The sequence below is a fragment of the Melanerpes formicivorus genome, unplaced genomic scaffold (genome assembly GCF_026170545.1).
Source record: "Melanerpes formicivorus ecotype bairdi unplaced genomic scaffold, bMelFor1.0.p_v2 SCAF_24, whole genome shotgun sequence".
NCBI classification, from domain to species: domain Eukaryota; kingdom Metazoa; phylum Chordata; class Aves; order Piciformes; family Picidae; genus Melanerpes; species Melanerpes formicivorus.
The window spans coordinates 12,549,295-12,569,636 of NW_027142376.1; the positions used below are offsets into that span (position 1 = coordinate 12,549,295).

Consider the following 20,342-nt stretch of genomic DNA (forward strand, 5'->3'; position numbering starts at 1 on the left):
CTACAACGCGTTACTGTCCTACCTTTTCATCCCCTTGCTCAGGAACATGCCGAAACCAGCATTTTGCTCTTGAACATCCACGCAAAGTCATGAAATAAAATCTGCAGTATTTACGGGGCAATTCAATCGCCCCAAGGATCTGCTGGACCGAATGATGAGAATCCTAAAATAGAATGAAATAAAACAAGCAGAAATCCCCAACTGATGGTATTGGTCCAGCAAAAAATGCTCACCTTTTTTGAGAATATCGAAACATGTACAAATTATAAACAAAAGCAAAAAGGAGGTGATCTACAATGAAATCTTTGAAAGAATCCTCATGCCTATCCTGTATTTGCAGCATTTCAAAGCAGACCAAGATCAATCCCTTGTCATGTGTCTAACACAAGAAAAATCTGCTTTGTAGACCACAGATAACAGAGATGAGTTAGAAAGGTATCACAGTATAACTAAGGTTGGAAGAGACCTTGAGGCTCATCGAGTCCAACCTGTCACCACAGACCTCATGACTAGACCATAGCACCAAGTGCCACGTCCAATCTCCTCTTGAATACCTCCAGGGATGGTGACTCCACCACCTCCCCGGGCAGCACATTCCAATGACGAATGACTCGCTCGGTGAAGAACTTTCTCCTCACCCCAAGCCTAAACTTCCCCTGGCACAGCTTGAGACTGTGTCCCCTTGTTCTGGTGCTGGTTGCCTGGGAGAAGAGACCAACCCCTTCCTGGCTACAACCACCTTTCAGGTAGTTGTAGAGGGCAATGAAGTCACACCTAAACCTCCTCTTCTGCAGGCTAAACAACCCCAGCTCCCTCAGCCTCTCCTAACAGGGCTGTGCTCAAGGCCTCTCCCCAGCCTTGTTGCCCTTCTCTGGACACGTTCAAGTGTCTCAATGTCCTTCCTAAACTGAGGGGCCCAGAACTGGACACAGGACTCAAGTTGCAGCCAAACCAATGCAGAGTACAGGGGCACAATGACTTCCCTGCTCCTGCTGGCCACACTATTCCTAATGCAGGCCAGGATGCCGTTGGCCCTCTTGGCCACCTGGGCACACTGCTGGCTCATGTTTAGGCAGCTGTCAATCAGCACCCCCAGGTCCCTCTCTGTTTGGGAGATCTCCAGCCACTCCGACCCCAGCCTGTAGCTCTGCATGGGGTTGCTGTGGCCAAAGTGCAGCACCTGGCACTTGGACTTGTTGAATGCCATCCTGTTGGCCTCTGCCCATCTGTCCAGTCGGTCCAGGTCCGGACAGATGGTCCAGATACATGCAGGATTTTGTCACAACACCCTGAGAACTCTGAGGCATCAATTTCCTTTACCCTTTTTTTTTCAGTACCCAGCATAATGGGTAATGCAGTCTGTCTTAAACTTGCGAAACCTTGTCTGTTCTTCAGTTCTACATAAACAATAAAGCAAAAAAACCATTGGCTGATTTTGCTTAAGATGGAAATGGAAACCAACAAAGTTCCACTGTGAACAGCTGTGCCCTCGTTATTAATTTTGTTCTCACAAATTCTGTTTACTCAGTGATAACATCTTCAGAGTAGTAGAAACACAAACATACACAGGATATATAGTTCCAGACAAGGCAAATGTCTGAATACCCGTTACAAAATCCCTGCCAAAGGATCAGAAAACATTAAGCATTTAACAACTTACAATTGCATTTTGTTCCATCTTCCATGGCTCATCTCCGTAATTTTGCAATGGCAGTAAAGAACTTTTCCCTGAAAATCTGTAATCTAAACATCACAATGAGGGCAACAAATATGTCATGCAATAAAATGAATCATAATGACTCAAACTGATCTCATTTATCTTATTTTCCTTTACAACTATAGTCACAGCAATGATTAATGAACGTTTGATGAATACAATCTAAACCCAGTAATTCCAGTTAGTTTTCTTAATCATCCTAATAGACTTTACACAAACATCAAGAGTAAGCACAACTGAGTAAAAAACTTCACTACTTCATCCAAGGTTCCAAATCTAACTTACAGAGATAAGAAAAGAAATGGAATAAAAAAACTCCAGAAGTTTTAACTTCAAAGGGAAGAAAAGCTAAATCACTTCTCAGTAATCTTTTATTCCCACATCACTAGCCATACATTTAAACTGCTTTTCCAGGACTGAAGAGTGCAGTATCAAACTTAAGCCAAATATAAGTTTCCTAACTGTGAAACTTGGGTTTAGAACTTTAATTATCATTGTTAACAGACTTCTTTCTCTGAAAAATGAATAATGCTAATGGAAGATAAAAGTGCAAAATTTCAGCTCCATATTTGAAGAGAAATAATAGGTTTTGAATGCCTTGCTTTCTAGTGCTCCCCCCTCAGGTTCCTTGAAAGACCTCAGTACTCAAAAGGCAGGGTGCTTAGCCCTTTCTGACAAACTATAGCTACTAAAGAACATCCAATAAGGATGCATGTTCTACTAGAGATTTGCACTAGATACATGGTTCTTAACCTGCATGCCATTCTGAACAGTGTCACAGGATAGGAACCAGAAATATAATGTAATAATTTGAACCTACCAAACAGGATTCTGCTAAAAAAAACCCAACCAATCCCAAAAATCTCATTAACCTACCATATAAAAGCTTCCATTTTTGCTTCTATGTATGCCAACTAAAACAAATTCAAGTCAGTGCCTTGAGGAATTGAAGAAATTCCTGAAGATTTTATAGGTAAATAAAACCCATGTAAAAAGAAGTCCTGAAGGATTCACCAGTACAAGCATACGATACCATTTGTCCGGGGTTTCATCACTGTAGCTTCACTGAGGTAATTTACTTTTGGTGCATACTGGGGCAATCCTGACAGCATCTGATAGCTCACGAGATCTTTGTATTTACAGTCACTGCTGAGTATTAAAAAACAGAAATGTGTTTAACCACATTAAATGGATGCTTCTCCCATATACTAAATGACTAAAAAGCGGAATTAGGTGGATAAAAGGTAAGAATTTCTTGGAACAATCTACACAATACTTTAAAACTTGCTGCAAATTTAAATAGCTACCTCTCCCAGCAACCTTACTTTTATTAGTCTCCTTGCTTGGTCCAATCTTATTATAATCTTAGCTGAGATTATTCTGTCCTAAAGTGTAACTAAACGAAATTCAGTAAATAAGTAGAAAAGGCATCCATGAATCACAGCTGACAGGATGACTGAGATGATTTCTGCCACCTCTGAACAAACATCTATTTTTCAGTGGTCTGTTATGTAATGTTTGCCAAAGAAGTAATCCACAAAGCTTGTGAAATTACATTTGAAGAGGCAACTGTTATCTTTCCTAGCGACTGACTCTACTCAGCACAAATTGTAGGCGATTTCAAAGGGAACTCCAATTAAAGACTATTCTAAACAGTCCCAAATATGTACACCCCAGATACATGATGTTTTCCAAAATAAGCTGCAAATATTGACAGCAAAATGGGAAAAAACCAAAAATCTCTTTTCATGAGATCTTACTCCCCTCTCCCCTTCAATTAAGAATCTAGGTTCAGTACGAAGGCGATTTCAGCCTGCTTGATGTTTGGAGACAGAAACAGATTTGCTTATCCCCTAATGAGGGGGGACATCCTAGATACTTAAGTCTTCTCATAGCCAGGTTAATTCAAATCTTTTCTAAGTTGCAGGCTGCTTTTAATAGAGTTTGAAATAGAAATGACATGGCAGAAAATAAATTCTGTCTAATAAACCCAAATTCCCCAGTATCAATCTTTATTATTATGTATTGTATTGGTCACTGGGGGGAGGAAGAACTGACAGATTTAGTTACTCAGAATTTTCAAGCTACCATGTCAAATTTTTGTAATGCTTCCTTGTGATGCCAGCCTCAAATCTGACACCAGAGGATTTCTGCAACTGTTTACTTTCAGGATAACAATTTCAGCTCGCTTTTTAATGTGGACATGAGACTACACAGAATTTTGGAAGGAACTGTAAACGACATAGCTCTACAATCAATTTATTTTATTAAGTAGCAGCCTCACTAGAAGCAGAGTTTGCTCTAGATGAAACTTTGCAACCTATAACATCTTTGGGTAAGCCTAGAGAAGATACACTGACTCCAAATGAAGGCATAAATGTCTTCTCTCTAATCACAGAGTGCTGCATTTCATCCAAGAAGAGAAATAACACAGTATCACTTCACAAATGTATTTTATCCGGCATAATCTACTTACTGTAGAGTATGAAGAACTACTTGTACTACAGAAGTAAATTTAAACACTTGTTTTACCAGAAGGACAAGCTTGGATCTCCCCACTGAATTACTGAAAAGATGCAGTATTCTCCATTTAACGGGTTTCTGGTACACTTCCAATCTGTCACAGAAACGTGACTGGTGCAGGTAAAAAGCAATGATCTTTTCTATGCCAGCTAAGTTTTCTTGATTAGTGTGAAAAGGACTCTGAAAGATCTGTTATTTCTCTTCTAATTACTTCAGTATTCCATCAGTGAAGTGTACTTTTTCTACAGTCTTATTCTGCTTCATTTCTAGGCAGATGTTGAATGGAAGTTTCTTAGTCTGACAATAAACCCTGTGAACAGAGCTAGATGGAAGCTAGCAGAAGAGTAAAACATGTTCTTAACTCCACCTGCCATGCTGATAAGCATCTTTTGTCAGCCTGAATTTGAATGAGATTTTGCAATTCTTTCATCAGTTTAGAAAGTCCCAAGGGAAACAAAGGAAGGCTGAAAGTTTCACTGGTTTCTTTTTTCCTAAGTTCTGGTAAGCACAGTTATGGCTGGAAATCTATCTTATGCTGTACTTGCGCTGCAATGCCAAGATGAGACACTAGCATAAAATGGTTACATTTCAACACCAGCCAGAAGACAAAATAACCTCTGTTGTCCTGTCAGTCTATGACCATACTTGTTTTGTACTTTGCACAGTGAAATTATATTACTTCCATATTTCTTTTCCTCATCACATAATCACACTAGCATAGAAAAACTGAATTAAGACACTGATGGTGTTTCAGTAAAAACACCACATTTAATTTGTTTGGTAACAAGGGAACATCACAGCTTACATGCAGTATGTATACCTTTTGTCAGCTTCATCCTTTTTTTCATGCTTAATATCAGGCACTCCATCTGCAAACAACTGTGAAGATATTTAAAATGTACTTTCATTTATAGAACAGCACTACTAAGCCTGTTACACTTTACTTTACAGACTTAAAATTGTTGGTGATTGTTGGAAGGTGTGATAACCTACTCTTAAAAAATATAACTTGGACTGTAGGGTTCCTCACACACCATCTCTTTCAGTGGATGCACTGCCTTTAATGCTCTGTAATCTTTAAAACAGTGATTTTTAATTGGAAAATGGGTGAGATGATTGTCTTCAGGCTGCTCCCAAAGATAAGGAATTTTAAGGCCTACTGTTCAACTTCAGCTGTGTGACAGATGTGTAGAAACCCACCAAAAAATCCCATTAATGAAACTTTAAAGCTGTATTGAGGAGAAATCTAAGGCTTTTGCTCAGTTCTGCACCATGGTATCTAAGTTGGAAAAAAACCCAAAGGTACAAGAGAAAATGACACTACCTCATGTGTTTAGGGGTGAGAATGTGAAAGGACTGGTACAGAACAAAGTCATGGAATCCTGGCTTTGTTTTGTCCATTATTCATGAAGTAATTGAACTTCATATTACACCACAAATTTGTGACAGCTGAAGAATTAGAGATGGGTATGCTCTCAACAGATTTCCAAAGTTCACTTTATCAGTTCCCAAAATATTTTTTACGCTTTCCTCCCTGTTTTGTTTTTGTCCTTCTCACAGTATTACTACCTGGCAAAGCCATCCAAAACCCAAACCCCCCAAAAGTAGAATACACATGTTCTGCCATTCCATTCCCTCCCCACAGCTGCACAGCTAGTTTTCCCATGCACAGGTTATGGGCTGCAGCATGTATTTTGTGGCTTCAGTTTGGTTAAGTTTGAAGTTGTATGTATTTACCATTGCCAAACAACAAAAAAGCAAACGTTAGGATGCTCTATGACATAGCCCCTATGTGACTGATCTGGCAATATTGCAACAAGCACTACACCTCCAGTAACCTATAGTATTTGACACTCTTTTACCCTCTGTAAGAGATCTGGCACCAAAATTGCACTGCTCACTTTGAGCATCAGCGATTAGCAGCCTAATTCCATTTACTGAAGAAAATGTTTCTATTCTCCCTTCAATTAATGATTTTGCCAGGGAAACTGATGCCCTACTGTTTGATTACCTTGTCAAGTACCAATTTTTAGCCATGTGAATTTTACAGTTTAACTTATCCAGTTAAAACCATTATTTACTCTTGCAAGAAGAGGAAAACAGTAAATACTGTCAGGAGCCGTGCCTGAGTGGCAGAAAGATGTAAATTCCAATCCATTGTCAAAGTACTAAATAGTATGAAAATTCAGCAAGTCTTAGAAGACTTAGACTTGTTATCTGGAGGAAGGAGGATGGAGAGAGTAGAAAGGTCAGATAAAAGTCAGTGAGCATGAAAATGCATTAATGATCCCTCTGAACTGCCAGCATGTCAGTATGGTAACTTAATGACCCTTCTGTACAAGTAATGAGCCACAGAACCATCCTCCTCAGATGTGTGATGTCTATACAACTCCCCAGCTTTCCAACACCCCCCCCCACCCTTCTAAGACTGTGTGGTGAGATGCACTAACACCAACTTTTAAAACTAGGTATGTACAGTAGTGCTCTTAGGTGTTCATTGGAACAGTAATTTTCATACAGCTGATAACACAGAATTGCTGTTAACAACTGATGTAAGAGTATCTAGTTTCATTTCAATTTTGAAGATGAATAGTAAGTGACAAGGTGAAAAAACCCCACCAAGTTCTGTCAAGCAAAACATTGTCCATAGCACAGTAATAATCTCTGAAACACCACCATCATTTTTATTACAGGAAATTAAAAGAGTTAATGATAAAACAGCATTAGTAGCTAAAATTATCCAATTGCATGGACTAATTTCTTAAACTCTTTAGTGACAGGAAGCATGATTTCTCAATACCTTTTCATCCACATCAAAACTCTTTAGAAATTCATCTAGCTCTCTCAATTTCCCATCTTCAAGAAAGTCCTCAGTAACACCTCCTAAAAGACTGCTTCCTCTGGAGGACTGGTGGGTTTCAGTATCTTTAGCTGGAAATGAATAAACACATTACTGGAGGCATTTCCCAATGCCACAAAACAACAAGTCTTTTATTTCATAAATATTACAAAGCCTTCATATGAATGACATTTAAGAACACCTAAGACTTGCTAAATATCATGTTTATATGTAAAATTATTTCACCTTTAAACATGAACCATTTCAACTATATACTGAACTGAATCTGCAGTTGAAGTTCTATCCAAGTGTTCTGTAATGGTCCCTGTAGAACAGTACAACAGGTTGATTTATACAATACTGAAATCAGTATTTTTGAAATAAATTCAGTTAAGCTTAGTTACCAACAAAGCCAAATATACATCAGGTAATTTGCTAAGCAAGTAAAGACTTAGTCAGAATCACAGAATCAATAAGGTTGGAAGAGACCTCAAAGCTCATCAAGTCCAACCTGTCACCCAACACCTCATGACTACCAAACTATGGCACCAAGTGCCACATCCAATCCCCTCCTGAACACCTCTAGGGATGGTGACTCCACCACCTCCCTGGGCAGCACATTCCAATGGCTAACAACTCTCTCTGTGAAGAACTGCTTCCTAACATCCAGCATAAACATCCCCTGGCACAGCTTGAGACTGTGTCCTCTTGTTCTGGTGCTGGTTGCCTGGGAGAAGAAATAACCCCCTCCTGGCTACAACCACCTCCTGGCTACAACCACCCTTCAGGCAGAGCAATAAGGTCTCCCCTGAGCCTCCTTTTCTGCAGGTTAAACAATCCCAGCTCCCTCAGCCTCTCCTCATAGGGCTTGTGCTCAAGGCTTCTTCCCAGCCTCGTTGCCCTTCTCTGGACATGTTTAGAATAAACCTTTATTTAGAATAAACCAAACCAGGTTGGAAGAGACCTTCAAGATCATTGTGTCCAACCCATCAACCAATCCAACCCACCCAAACAGCTAACCCATGGCCCCAAGTACCCTGAGTCTCCTCCTGAACACCTCCAATGACGGCGACTCCACCACCTCCCTGGGCAGCCCATTCCAATGGGCAATCACTCTTTCTGAATAGAGCTTCTTCCTAACATCCAGCCTAAACCTCCCCTGGCGCAGCCTGAGACTGTGTCCTCTTGTTCTGGTACTGGCTGCTGGGAGAAGAGACCATCATCTGCCTGTCTACAACCTCCCTTCAGGTAGTTGTTAGTTGTAGAGAGTGATAAGGTCACCCCTGAGTCTCCTCTTCTCCAGGCTGAGCAACCCCAGCTCCCTCAGTCTTTCCTAGAGTCTTTGCTAGAGAAGGGGACAAATTAATTGTAATGACCCAGTGCAACCCTGAATTAGCCATACATAGCTGTGAGAAACTCCAAAGTCCTGTAATACAGTCAAGTCAGTGAGAATTCAGCATCAGGACCTTTCATCCCCTTTTGCTACAGGAAATGAACAGAACACCTGACTGCAGCTTTCTGAAGGAGCTGTTTACCTACAATAGAAGAGGCCTACATAGGAAAGACATTCACTATTTGATTGATTCACATGAATGAATTTCAAATGTACTGTATTGTCCAGATACAGGAAGAAAGAATCAGATTATATTTTGGAAAGGCTTTTTTCTCTCACAGTCACTAGTGTTTGCATGGTCATCAGTACTGAACACATCTGCTTCAAGACAATATACGTAACGTTTCCACGTGGTACTGTACTATTTGTTGCCCTTCTTACACTGTGAAGCCACAGAGTAAGTGGCCATGACCTCACAACATGAGACAGCAAAGAAGTAATACGTATTTCTAGATAAATACATAAATTGCCAGTAATTGACAAAAACCTTTTGTTCTGCACGGATCTTTTTAGGAAGTCATGTATCGCAGTAAGATACCATGTGCATATTGATCTAAGAGTTTGATGTGATCCTGAGTTTTAGATCTATGAAGAAGGACTTAAACCTTTAAAAAAAAAAAATCTGAATTACAAAAAAAGTAATAACAAAATACTTCTAGCCTCAAATTTCATTATACACAAAGAATGCAACAAACAGAAGTTACAGGTACAGGACTTGCTTCCAAGTTTGCTTTCCATCACCTCAGTACTACAGATGCCACTAGACAGGCCACACTTGCTCTTTACATTACCTGTGTGCTCCCTCCCTACTCCTCCTCATAGAACTTTTGTCTGTCCTACCAATAAACTGCTGTCCCCTAGGACTCCAACGTCTTTCTTCATGGATGGGCTTTTCAGCAGGATAACCTCTAAACTGTACTGGTGCCTGGTATTGTTCCTTCCCAGATGCAGGATTCTGCACTTGTCCTTACTGAACATTGTGAAGTTCACATCTGCCCAGTTCTCCAGCCTGTCCAGATCTTGTTGGGCATCACAGCCTTGCAGTGTGTCAGCCATCCCCCCTCAGCTTTGTACCATCAGCAAACTTGCTGAGGGTACACTCATTAACTAACAGAATTCCTAGCCTGTTGTATCAGTGATAAGTTAAAACCCCCACAACCAAAACCTAACATACCACCACCCCCTAATACTACCATCAGACAAGTCCTAGAGAAGTAGAGGCTCCCTCTAAGGCTCAGGCTTGTACCATTTCAAAAGGCATCCATTTTATAAACATTAAGAAACAAATCACTGTTACAATAAAAAGACACTAGTGAGCTGACAAGTTCTCATCTGACATTTAAAGCCAAGAGCCTGGGTTTTGCTACTGAACATCTTTGTAGTTTTCTTCTCTTGATTATGCATTCAAAAAATCTCCAAAGATTCTTACCTTTTAGTGCCCAATCACAGGAATTTTCAGTATCATTTAACATTCCAGATTCTTGAATAGCAATGTGCCTGTTTTAAACAAAAAGTGCATTTAAGATTTCTATCTTGCATTAAACCAGACTTAAACTAACCAGTTACGGAAAATGGAAGTTCTCAGTAATAAAGTCCTCGGTAATCTATGGACAGAATCCTTATGCACAACACATCTAGAACACTGTTCTTAAATCTCTCTTTCGGCTTTCCCTGTGCAGAGGGACCTTGACAGGTTGGACAGATAGGCACAGTCCAACCCCATGAGATTTAACACATCCATGTGCCAGGTTCTACACACTGGCCACAACAACCCCATGCAGTGCTACAGGCTGGGGTCAGAGTGGTTGGAGAGCAGCCAGGCAGAAAAGGACCTGGGGGTACTGGTTTATAGTAGGCTGAGCATGAGCCAGCAGTATGCCCAGGGGGCCAAGAAGGCCAATGGCATCCTGGCCTGTATCAGGAATAGTGTGGCCAGCAGGAGCAGGGAAGTCATTGTGCACCTGTACTCAGCACTGGTTAGGCCACACCTTGAGTCCTGTGTCCAGTTCTGGGCTCCTCAGTTTAGGAAAGAGGTTGACTTGCTGGAATGTGTCCAGAGAAGGGCAACGAAGCTGGGGAGGGGTTTGGAGCACAAACCCTATGAAGAGAGGCTGAGGCAGCTGGAGTTGCTTAGCCTGGAGGAGGCTCAGAGGAGACCTTAGTGCTCTCTACAACTATCTGAAGGGAGGTTGTAGCCACGTGGGGGCTGGTCTCTTCTCCCAGGCAATCAGCACCAGAACAAGAGGACACAGTCTCAAGCTGTACCAGGGGAGGTTTAGGCTGGATGTTAGGAAGAAATTCTTCACAGAAGGAGTGACTGGCCATTGGAATGGGCTGGCTGGGGAGGTGGGGGAGGCACCATCACTGAAGTGTTTAAGACGAGACTGGATGAGGCACTTACTGCCATGGTTTAGTTGATTAGATAGTGTTGGATGATAGGTTGGACTTGATCTCAAAGGTATTTTCCAACCTGGTTAATTCTATTCTATTCTTATGTCTGTCCCTACAGATACCGCTAAACATTATGTAAGCCCAAGACATTCCTAATCCAAAAACATGTCAGTAAAAGCTCATTCACCTTTGCCTAAAATACTGAGAAGAGAAATCTCTACAGCAAATCACCATGCTAATGAGTCGATTTATCAGTTTCCACAAAATGGGATTTACAGTAATTTTGTATTTGAGACAATTTGTACAACAATGAATCTCAATGAGAACAGAAAGATTTGTTCACAGAAAGATACTTCACCTATTTTAAAGGTAAGTTGTGGGGCGGGGGGGGGGAGAGTATTTCCCCTTCAAAAATCTCAGAAGGTAGAAAGCCTTGTTAAAATATATATAGAATATATAAACAAAAAATATCATCATCACAGATTGTGGAAGCTTGTACCTGGTGAATGACACCTGGTATAGTGACAGCAAGCTTCATAATAAAATGGAGCAATGAAAATTTGAAACAGCCTAGTGGAAATGAGGAAGTTCTCCAGCTTGCCTAACTTGGAAGTATACAAATATTCAGGCACAGACACATGGAAAACTCTGCTTCTGAGTATAAGAACTTACAACGAGTTTGCAGAGATGTGAGGGATTTTTATTAGAGGCAGGCTCTCTGTAGGCTTATTTCTTCTCTCGCATTTAATTTGAGATGTAAAGTATGAGTGGTTTTGCCTGCAATAACAACACTGACTTTCTTTTTTGTGAAATTGCAGTGCAGAGAGCTCCAGAAAGCTATCATCTTCATAAGCATTGCTTCAGACTGAAAATCTTTTAACAGCAGGAAGAGACTGAAATCTTCAGGTTAAAAGCCACTTCCAAATCTTTACCATATTCTGCTAACTATGTAGTGTGAAATAGTTACAGAAGCACTTTATAATTTCTTGTAAAGAAAGGGCCTAAACACATAGCAAAAACTATTTGTTCCTAACAAGATCAAATAAAATGTTCAGTTAGCATTTTTATAAATAGCAAACTTTACAAACACAACTAAGATATCAGTGTAAAAGGGCTCAGAAGTTCTTGTTTTCTATTCTGTGCAACAGCTCTCTCAACAGCCACAGAATCACTAAGGTTGGAAGAGACCTCAAAGATCATCAAGTCCAGCCTGTCACCACACACCTCATGACTAAACCATGGCACCAAGTGCCACGTCCAATCCCCTCTTGAACACCTCCAGGGATGGTGACTCCACCACCTCCCCGGGCAGCATATTCCAATGCCGAATGATTCTCTCAGTGAAGAACTTTCTCCTCACCTCGAGCCTGAACTTCCCCTGGCACAGATTGAGACTGTGTCCTCTTGTTCTGGGGCTGATTGCTTGAGAGAAGAGACCAACTCCCTCCTGGCTACAACCTCCCTTCAGGTAGTTGTAGACAGCAATAAGGTCTCCCCTGCACCTCCTCTTCTCCAGGCTAAACAATCCCAGCTCCCTCAGCCTCTCCTCGTAGGGCTTGTGCTCAAGGTCTCTCCCCAGCCTCATTGCATTTCTCTGGACATGTTCAAGTGTCTCAATGTCCTTCTTAAACTGAGGGGCCCAGAACTGGACATAGTACTCAAGGTGTGGTCTAACCAGTGCAGAGTACAGGGGCACAATGACTTCCCTGCTCCTGCTGGCCACACTATTCCTGATGCAGGCCAAGATGCCATTTGCCTTCTTGGCCACCTGGGAAACCAGTCAGTTGGAAACCATATCTGTACTGTATGTCATGTACACTCACACAAAATGAATACTCATTCTAAGAAATTCACTATTATACAGCCTGGCTGCTTCTTAAGAAGTTGGAAGCTCCTACCAAAGGCTTGCCTTGATCGTCAGAGGCTTGTTTTGGAAGAAGTTGTATTCTATTAACAACTGAAAATTTTATAGTCTCATGTCTCAAAAAAAACTGTTTAACACCTCAAAGAAGATTCCTTTCCTCTTTTGCACATAGGTTTAGTGAAAGGGAAAGGATAAGGAGGGCAAAGAGTTAAAAAAAGCACTAGAAACTAATGCAGTTACAAGATGGTACAATGTTGAAAATAAGTAAAACATTCCCTAAAATAGGGATAACAAAGTCACCCAGAAAGAGCAGAGGAAGAAAATTAAAACACCCCTGCCAATAAAAACTAAACTAATTATCAGAGGAAAATTTTGTACCATTTCTATTTAAGCTTTACATTTTTCTTTGCAAGATGAAAAATGCAATCTTAAAACTCATTTATCAAACAGAAGTATGAAAGCTTAGTGAGAAAACAGACTAGACAGTTGGTAAATTCATCCCATGAAGGACTACCATCCCTTTTATGGAAGTTTCTTTCTATTTTAAACTTCTCTTCCTCCTTCAGTGACTTTAGCATCTCAGAATACAGACAAACATCAATGCCAAATAATTTACATCAGGAACCTGCTGCAGATGCAGGACCATAAATCTCCATGATGAATTAGTCAAATTACAGATACAAAAACTACTCATGTCTTGGGGTAAGAGAAAAGCAGGGAAGGAGAATGGCAGAATGGAACACTACTGTAGTGATACAGATCCAGCCAAAGGATAAGCTACATTTAAAAAGTAAAAATATTTGTAAATATTCCACCACTTTACAATTAAAAAACTATCCTCAAAGGGTATTTCAAGTCAGGCTACTTCAAGTCACATATTTTTAAGTACTATGTTGATTATTAAGGGCCCCTCAGTTTAGGAAGGAGGTTGACTTGCTGGAATGAGTCCAGAGAAGGGCAACAAAGTTGGTGAAGGGCTTGGAACACAGCCCTGTGAGGAGAGACTGAGGGAGCTGGGGTTGCTTAGCCTGGAAAGGAGGAGACTCAGGGGTGACCTTATTGCTCTCCACAACTACATGAAGGGAGGTTGTAGACAGGCAGAGGTTGGTCTCTTCTCCCAGGCAGCCAGTATCAGAACAAGAGGACACAATCTCAGGCTGCACCAGGGGAGGTTTAGGCTGGATGTTAGGAAGAAGTTCTATACACAAAGAGTGATTGCCCATTGGAATGGGCTGCCTGGGGAGGTGGTGGAGTCACCATCATTGAAGGTGTTCAGGAGGAGACTTGATGGGGTGCTTGGTGCCATGGGTTAGTTGTTTAGGTGGGTTGGATTGGTTGATGGGTTGGACACGATCTTGAAGGTCTCTTCCAACCTGGTTTATTATTCTATTCTATTACTCGTAATTAGCTTCATATTTCACTTCACTTGATCTAAACAAATTCCTTAGGATATATTTTCCTTCAGTTTAGAGGTTATTCTAGTTCAAATTAATTTACTTACTGCATTGAATACTGTCATGTTTAATCAAATTTTTACACTTAAAAGCAACTCCCAAATTAGTGAAATTCTGTAGGGAAGCCTGACCACTACAACCAAAGTATACTGACAGAAGAATATTTAGGGTTATTATAATAAAAAGATGACATACATACCTCAATTGATCACCTACTGATTGTCTATTTTCTGAGATAACAGGATACTCTGGCGCACGATCCTGCTTTTCATCTTTAATGCAGATGCTAGTATAGGCTGCCTCCAGAGGACAACTTTCAAGTGCAAGCTCCTTTTCATTCTTGGTTCCAAAAAGGTCAGGGTCATCCTGAATCACATCAATAACAAGAACATCTTTTTTGTAAGCTTCAAGGATATCTGGAAAATTTTGGCTTTTGTGTTGTGGAACACTGCCTCTTGATTTGCCATCACTATTTATTTCTAACGCAATACAGTCGTCGACTGTATTCCAAGAAGCATCAGGAAAATTAGGTTTTAGTACATGTTCAGTAACACAGAAATCAAGCACAGAAGGCTCTAGTGGTCTGTCAAGAAAAGAATGTGGATATGAAGAAAAATGCTCATGCAGTGCAGGCATCTCATTTGAAAGGTTTTCAGAACAATCATGCTTAAAGCCCTCACTGTCAATGTCATCTACGTTTTGCTTCATGGAAGCTGGAGATGTAGCATAACTCACAACAGGAAGAGGTTCCTGCTTGGCATTTACTAAAAAAGTTTCTTCATCTGTTTCCTGCCTTCTTGAAATACTAGAGCTGTCAAGAACCTCTAGTGGGCTACACGTTTCTCTTTCAAATGAATGGGCAGATTCCAGTTTTCTGGATTTAGGCTTGTTTCTGCATGAAGGAGTTTTGAATTTTTTCAGTTTCCTAGTGCTCAATACTTTCATTGGCTTCAAACCAGACACTAATGATACTTTACGGCTGCAGTTCATTCCGGTTGTGTCAGCTCTAGACATATCAACCTGGACTGTCACAGACAGGCTTCTTTTTGCTACAGTTCTTTTTTCTTGTTTGTTTAGTTTTGTTGCAAATTTCAAGGTTGCCTTAACATCTTGTTCATCATCCTGGTTAAAAGCCACAGCACTTTTATCACGATCGACCAGTGATTCCGTATTTTCACGGCTCATTTTCGATGTCTCATAAGTACCCGTGGCAGAGTATTCCGATGGTTCAAGTGAAGTCAGACTATTTCTACCTGTTATTTGACATGTAGATTCTTTGTTAATTTCTGATGATGATGAATACAAATCCAAGTGTCCTAATTGCCCAGTCACAGGACTCTTCTCTACAGCTTTAACACTGCTTTCATCAGGGGATTCTTCAAAGTCAGCCCTTAAAAGTCTTTTTCTTTCTGAGATGGGCCTGGGTTTTTTGTGAACCCATGCAGAAGTCCTGGCACAAGATTCATAAGGCCAAATATTTTTGCCAGTCATAGGTACCACTCTTTGACAGGTCAACAGCTGCAATTTCCTATTACCTTTCTTCTTTTTTTCATATGGCCTGCTTTTGTGAGAATGAGAAACTTCATGAACCTGAGCTAGCACTCCCAGGCTATCCAAGTCAGCAGAATGATGTGCTACATTGTTTGAATTTTCTCCTTTTGCCATTACAGAGAGCTCAGACATCTTCTTAAAATCACCCTCAAATGCAAGTATTTCAGTGTCACTCTTTTTCCAGATTGATGTCTTTTGCACGTCAGGAGTTTTCTTTCCTGCAGGAAGATCTGATGTATGACCACATGAAGCTGACAGTGTGAATTCTTTAGGACTTAATCCTGAAACTGTAAAGGAGCTTGACATGGCAACTGTTCCTTCTGTTTGTAGTTCACACTGGCTGCATTCATTAACCACACCTGTGAAAATATTCTGCATTGTTGATTTCTCAGTGATTTTCATATTTTTTCTAGGCTTTCTACCAATTTTCTGCTTTTTTTGCCTTAAACTATTACTGCTTTCACTCTGACAGCATGAAAAACACCCTTCTCTGTTCTGATGCTTTTCTCTATTAAAGAATAAACCACCTTTTATAGGTGATCTCTCATTTTGCATTTCACTAGTGCTGCACTTCACATCACTCTGCTCTACAGTACTATCAGGGAAAACATGTTTTCTTTTATCCTGGGTTACATGGAAGAGTTCACCTAAATTATAACTGCTGGTAGTCCCATTAGCTGAAGATTTCACAAACTTATTGATGTAACTACAAGCCTCTAATCTCACAAATGGATTCTTCTGTGTTGCACAGAGCAACCTATCACAATGGTTTAGGGCATTTCCACAACATTCAGCATAACATTCTGCAGCTACATTTCTCACTTTTTCAGCTATAGGTCCACTAAAACTTTGCAAGCACTTGATTTGATCAATTCTGGGGTTTGCTTTTTCACACCATACACCACACTTTCTTCTCACAGGATGACATGAAAAGCTTTTGCTTTGAGTCTCACCTAATGTAGCAAGTGGAGGAGATTTAGTGTAGTGATACTCCTTTTCTTTGGAATCTTCTGATGCATTTTGATTTGTCTGAAGCTTCTCCACAGCCTGTGTACTGACGTCTTGCTCCACTGCTTTCAACTCTTCCTTTGCTGATTAAAAACCAAAGAAGTGTCATTAAAATGTGTTCAGGGAAGAAGACTACCCTACAGCAGTATGTTATAAAGTGAACAAATGAAAAATATTCAAGGCTACTAAATAGCAAGGCACTGTATAAGGTTAAAACATTTCTGGAAAGATTTATCAGTTTCATTTTTAAATAAGCACTATCAGCAGACTCAGTAACAAATCTCAGGTAGTGATAGGACTAGGGGGAATGGAATGAAGCTGGAGGTGGGGAGGTTCAGGCTGGAGGTGAGGAGGAGGTTCTTCACCATGAGAGTGGTGAAACCCTGGAATGGGTTGTCCAGGGAGGTGGTCGAGGCCCCATCCCTGGAGGTGTTTAAGCCCAGGCTGGATGAGGCTCTGTCCAGCCTGATGTAGTGTGGGGTGTCCCTGCCCATGGCAGGGGGGTTGGAACTAGATGATCCTTGTGGTCCCTTCCAACCCTGAATGATACTATGATACTAAATGAGGTTTTGTCTTTAGAAACAAATGCAAAGATGAACAGAGTCTTAAGGTATAGCAAGGACATTGGAAGCTGTATATGTAACACATAGGTGGAAACCAAACTACATCAAGTCTGGCAAGAAAATGCAGACTCTGTTCATACACTCAGGCTTAAAATCTTTTGTTTACACGGTTAATTCTCAGTAATAGGAAAGCTTGTTCATAAGACATAGCAGTTTATCTCAGATATATAATCCAACCAGATGCATTAGACCATTCAAGATCCAGGAAAACCACAGCACTTCCATTTTTATAAAGTACTACTTTTTACTTAAAACCAAACAGATTATGTAAAAATTGTGCATCTGAAAATTTGTCTGAAGAATGGGCTCAAGAATGAAGTAGCAGCATGTTTGGATTTTTAGACTTCAGTTTTCACAGTAAGATACAATTCTAATACCTCAGGTTTTTCAGAATATGGTTTCTAGATATTAATAATAATCTACAACAAGTATTTCCTGTTTGAATGTACCCCCTTCAAAAGTAAAAAAAGAATAGTCTTCTAGACAATTATTGTGAAGAAACTTTTTAAAACCCCTTTCAAAAATAGTTCCAGTTTGATACAACACTCTCTAAAACATCAAAACCCAATCTTTGTTTCTGTATTTTTTAGGAGCTTGCAGAGAATAGCAACTAAACCCCAGAAAAGTTCTCAAAACAAAATCCAACACCCTATAAAGGTGAGCACTAAAACAAGGCACTGTGATACATATTAAAAACAATAACCAAATAATAGATATAGTTTAAGAAATTAGTATCTCTTGTACAGGACCTTCTACGCATAAATGAACTGACTGCTTTTGATTTAAAAAAGAATTGTTTTCCTCTCCCCATGCCCCCCCCCCAAAGGGTATCTAGTCTTCCCTCCTTTGTGCAAAAGAACTGTTTTTTCTCCTTCAAGAAAAGTATTTTCTCTCCCTACAACTCTGACTAGTATTCACAGAACTGTAAAACAGACCCCTAGGTCTTATCTGTACATTTAGTTAGCAGCCACACATCAAGAGTCACTTTAAGGTAGCATACAGGCCACTCTTTCCTGCCCTCATTATTTTGTTTCACAGAGACACACCTGCAGAAGAAAAATTATCTCTTGTTTTTAACACTTTTTAACCGGGGTCTTACTTCATCACCAGTTTCTTGTCCTGCAAGCCCAAATTGTAGATCAGTACTTCCACAACGGGGGACAAGCACTTACCACTTTCTCCCAGGCTGTCTGATGATTCCTGAGGGTTTGAGCTTTGCTGCTCTTCTTTCATGCAAAACTTGTGCATCTTTCCTCTAGTTGTTTGTTCTTGGCCACTTAGACCCTGCAGCAAGGCAAATCTGCCCCTGTCCCGGGGCCCTTGTAGTTTTCTTTTCATCAAAGATGTTTTGCCTTTCTTGAACAAGCATCTCTTTCTTTTCTTCTGTGTCCCTGGTTTCCTCAACTCAATTAAAGGACATCCATCTAACTTCTCTGGCACATCTACCAATTCTGGATGTTTTGGTTTGGACAAAGACTCCTGAGTCCCCGAATTCAGTATTGAGTCAGTGCTTTTCATTCCAGTAGTGAAGGTATCCCTCCTAGGTTGCAGCACCTCTGGTTCTGGCAAACAGACAATGCCATGGCTCTCTGTGCTCTCAAGCTCCTCCTCTGAGGATGACATTTGTAATTTTATTTCTGTATTTCCAGGGCTCTCTGAACTGTCCTGGAAACTTGAGAGGTTCAGCTCTTCTGAGATATGTTCTTTCCTTTCAGGCTCTGCTGAGATCTTACTTTGCAAAGTAGTTCCTGAGAAAAAGAGCTGTTCTCCTTGTCCCGTTCCTCTCGTTAGGTGCTCTCCCCAGCATGCTGCTGCAGCCGCGGTCACTGCCGGCCAATCTTCGCATACCGGAGCCTGTGAAATTGGCAGCGCTACACCCTCCTTGCTTCTGGCAGTTCTCTTGCACCGTTTCCCCTTTGTTTTTTCATCTGCGGGTCTCTGGCTACTGTCACCTTGCTCCTTCTGCATGGGTGCAAGTGAAGCACACTGCTCACAGGAAATGCTGGAGAGTATGGCAGGTTGCAGACAGGGTGAAAAAGGCTGCTCAGATTTCCTCTTTGGTGCCAGGTGAAGACTCTTCTCGACTACATGGTTTTTCACTAAGTCGTGCTCTACCCCGGCAGTCACAGAACCTGGACTGGTGACCGTCCAGGCAGATGACTTCACCTTGCTACCAGTTACCACCTTCCCTGACCTTAACTGCGGCATCACAGGAGCCTGCCTACAGACAGCAACAACCCCCTCGACACTAATTCATCACCGTGCGCTGTTCCGGGCACCCCACCCAGCCAGCCCGGCAGCCAGGGCGGCAGAGGCCTAACCAGGCAGCCAGTACAACCTCCCTCGGGCTACTGCGGCAGGGATCACCCCTGAGGAGCTCACCCTAATAGAAACAAAGCCCAGACTGTCTACGGAAAGTCCAGGGCCATCAACGACCCCCCCCCCACCGTCCTCCCCGCCGGCAGCTGCCCCTCACGGCGGAGGAAGGAGAAGGCAGCAGCCCCGCACCTCCCCCGCCTCAAAGAGCGCTCCTGGGCCGCCCATGCCACATAGCCCGCGGCCTCTGGCGCTATCCCCGCAACCACAACCCACCCCCAAAACAGCCTCCCTCTCCCTTCGCCTCGTCTGTTATTCACCGGCTCGTCCCTCTACGCTTCGCCTAACCCTCGCCAGCGCCGCCTGCACGCGCCGCCAGCAGGCAGGAGCAGGCGTCACCCGAGCTGGCTAATGGCGGCCGGCGCAGGGCGAGAGGCGCCTGAGGGTGGCTGCGGCGTGAGGGAGGCTGCGGCGTGCGCCGACGGGACAGGCAACCTTACGCCGCTGCCGTGCTGGCAGTCAGGGGCAGGCGGAGCGGTCTAGTTTTTTCGCTGTTCTCGCACTCTTTCGGGGCCAGCGGTGCCGCCTTCATGGTATAAAGTGAGCACGAGAGCGGCAAACGCTGCTGCTGGGGGCGGCAGAGCTCGGCGAGGCGGAGGTGTC

At 41.8% G+C, this 20,342-nt stretch overlaps 1 protein-coding gene across 3 annotated transcripts in view; it reads right to left on the bottom strand.

Annotated features, from left to right (window-relative positions):
* TOPAZ1 (testis and ovary specific TOPAZ 1) overlaps positions 1–19,832 on the bottom strand; it is a 43,448-nt gene extending 23,616 nt beyond the window's left edge. Inside the window, exons 1-9 of one of the 3 annotated variants that reach the window (XM_068152936.1) lie at positions 18,536–19,832; positions 16,686–16,823; positions 14,381–16,091; positions 9,902–9,969; positions 7,041–7,171; positions 5,061–5,119; positions 2,751–2,866; positions 1,661–1,743; positions 23–163 (exon numbers count right to left, since the gene is read on the bottom strand). In XM_068152936.1, coding sequence (XP_068009037.1) covers positions 23–163; positions 1,661–1,743; positions 2,751–2,866; positions 5,061–5,119; positions 7,041–7,171; positions 9,902–9,969; positions 14,381–16,091; positions 16,686–16,823; positions 18,536–19,571 — 3,483 coding nt within the window. In that variant the 5' untranslated portion in view covers positions 19,572–19,832. Of the gene's footprint in view, positions 1–22; positions 164–1,660; positions 1,744–2,750; positions 2,867–5,060; positions 5,120–7,040; positions 7,172–9,901; positions 9,970–14,380; positions 16,824–18,535 lie in introns of all 3 variants that reach the window. The other 2 variants (XM_068152934.1, XM_068152935.1) reach the window with 2 other exon arrangements.
* Positions 19,833–20,342: the final 510 nt, after the last annotated feature.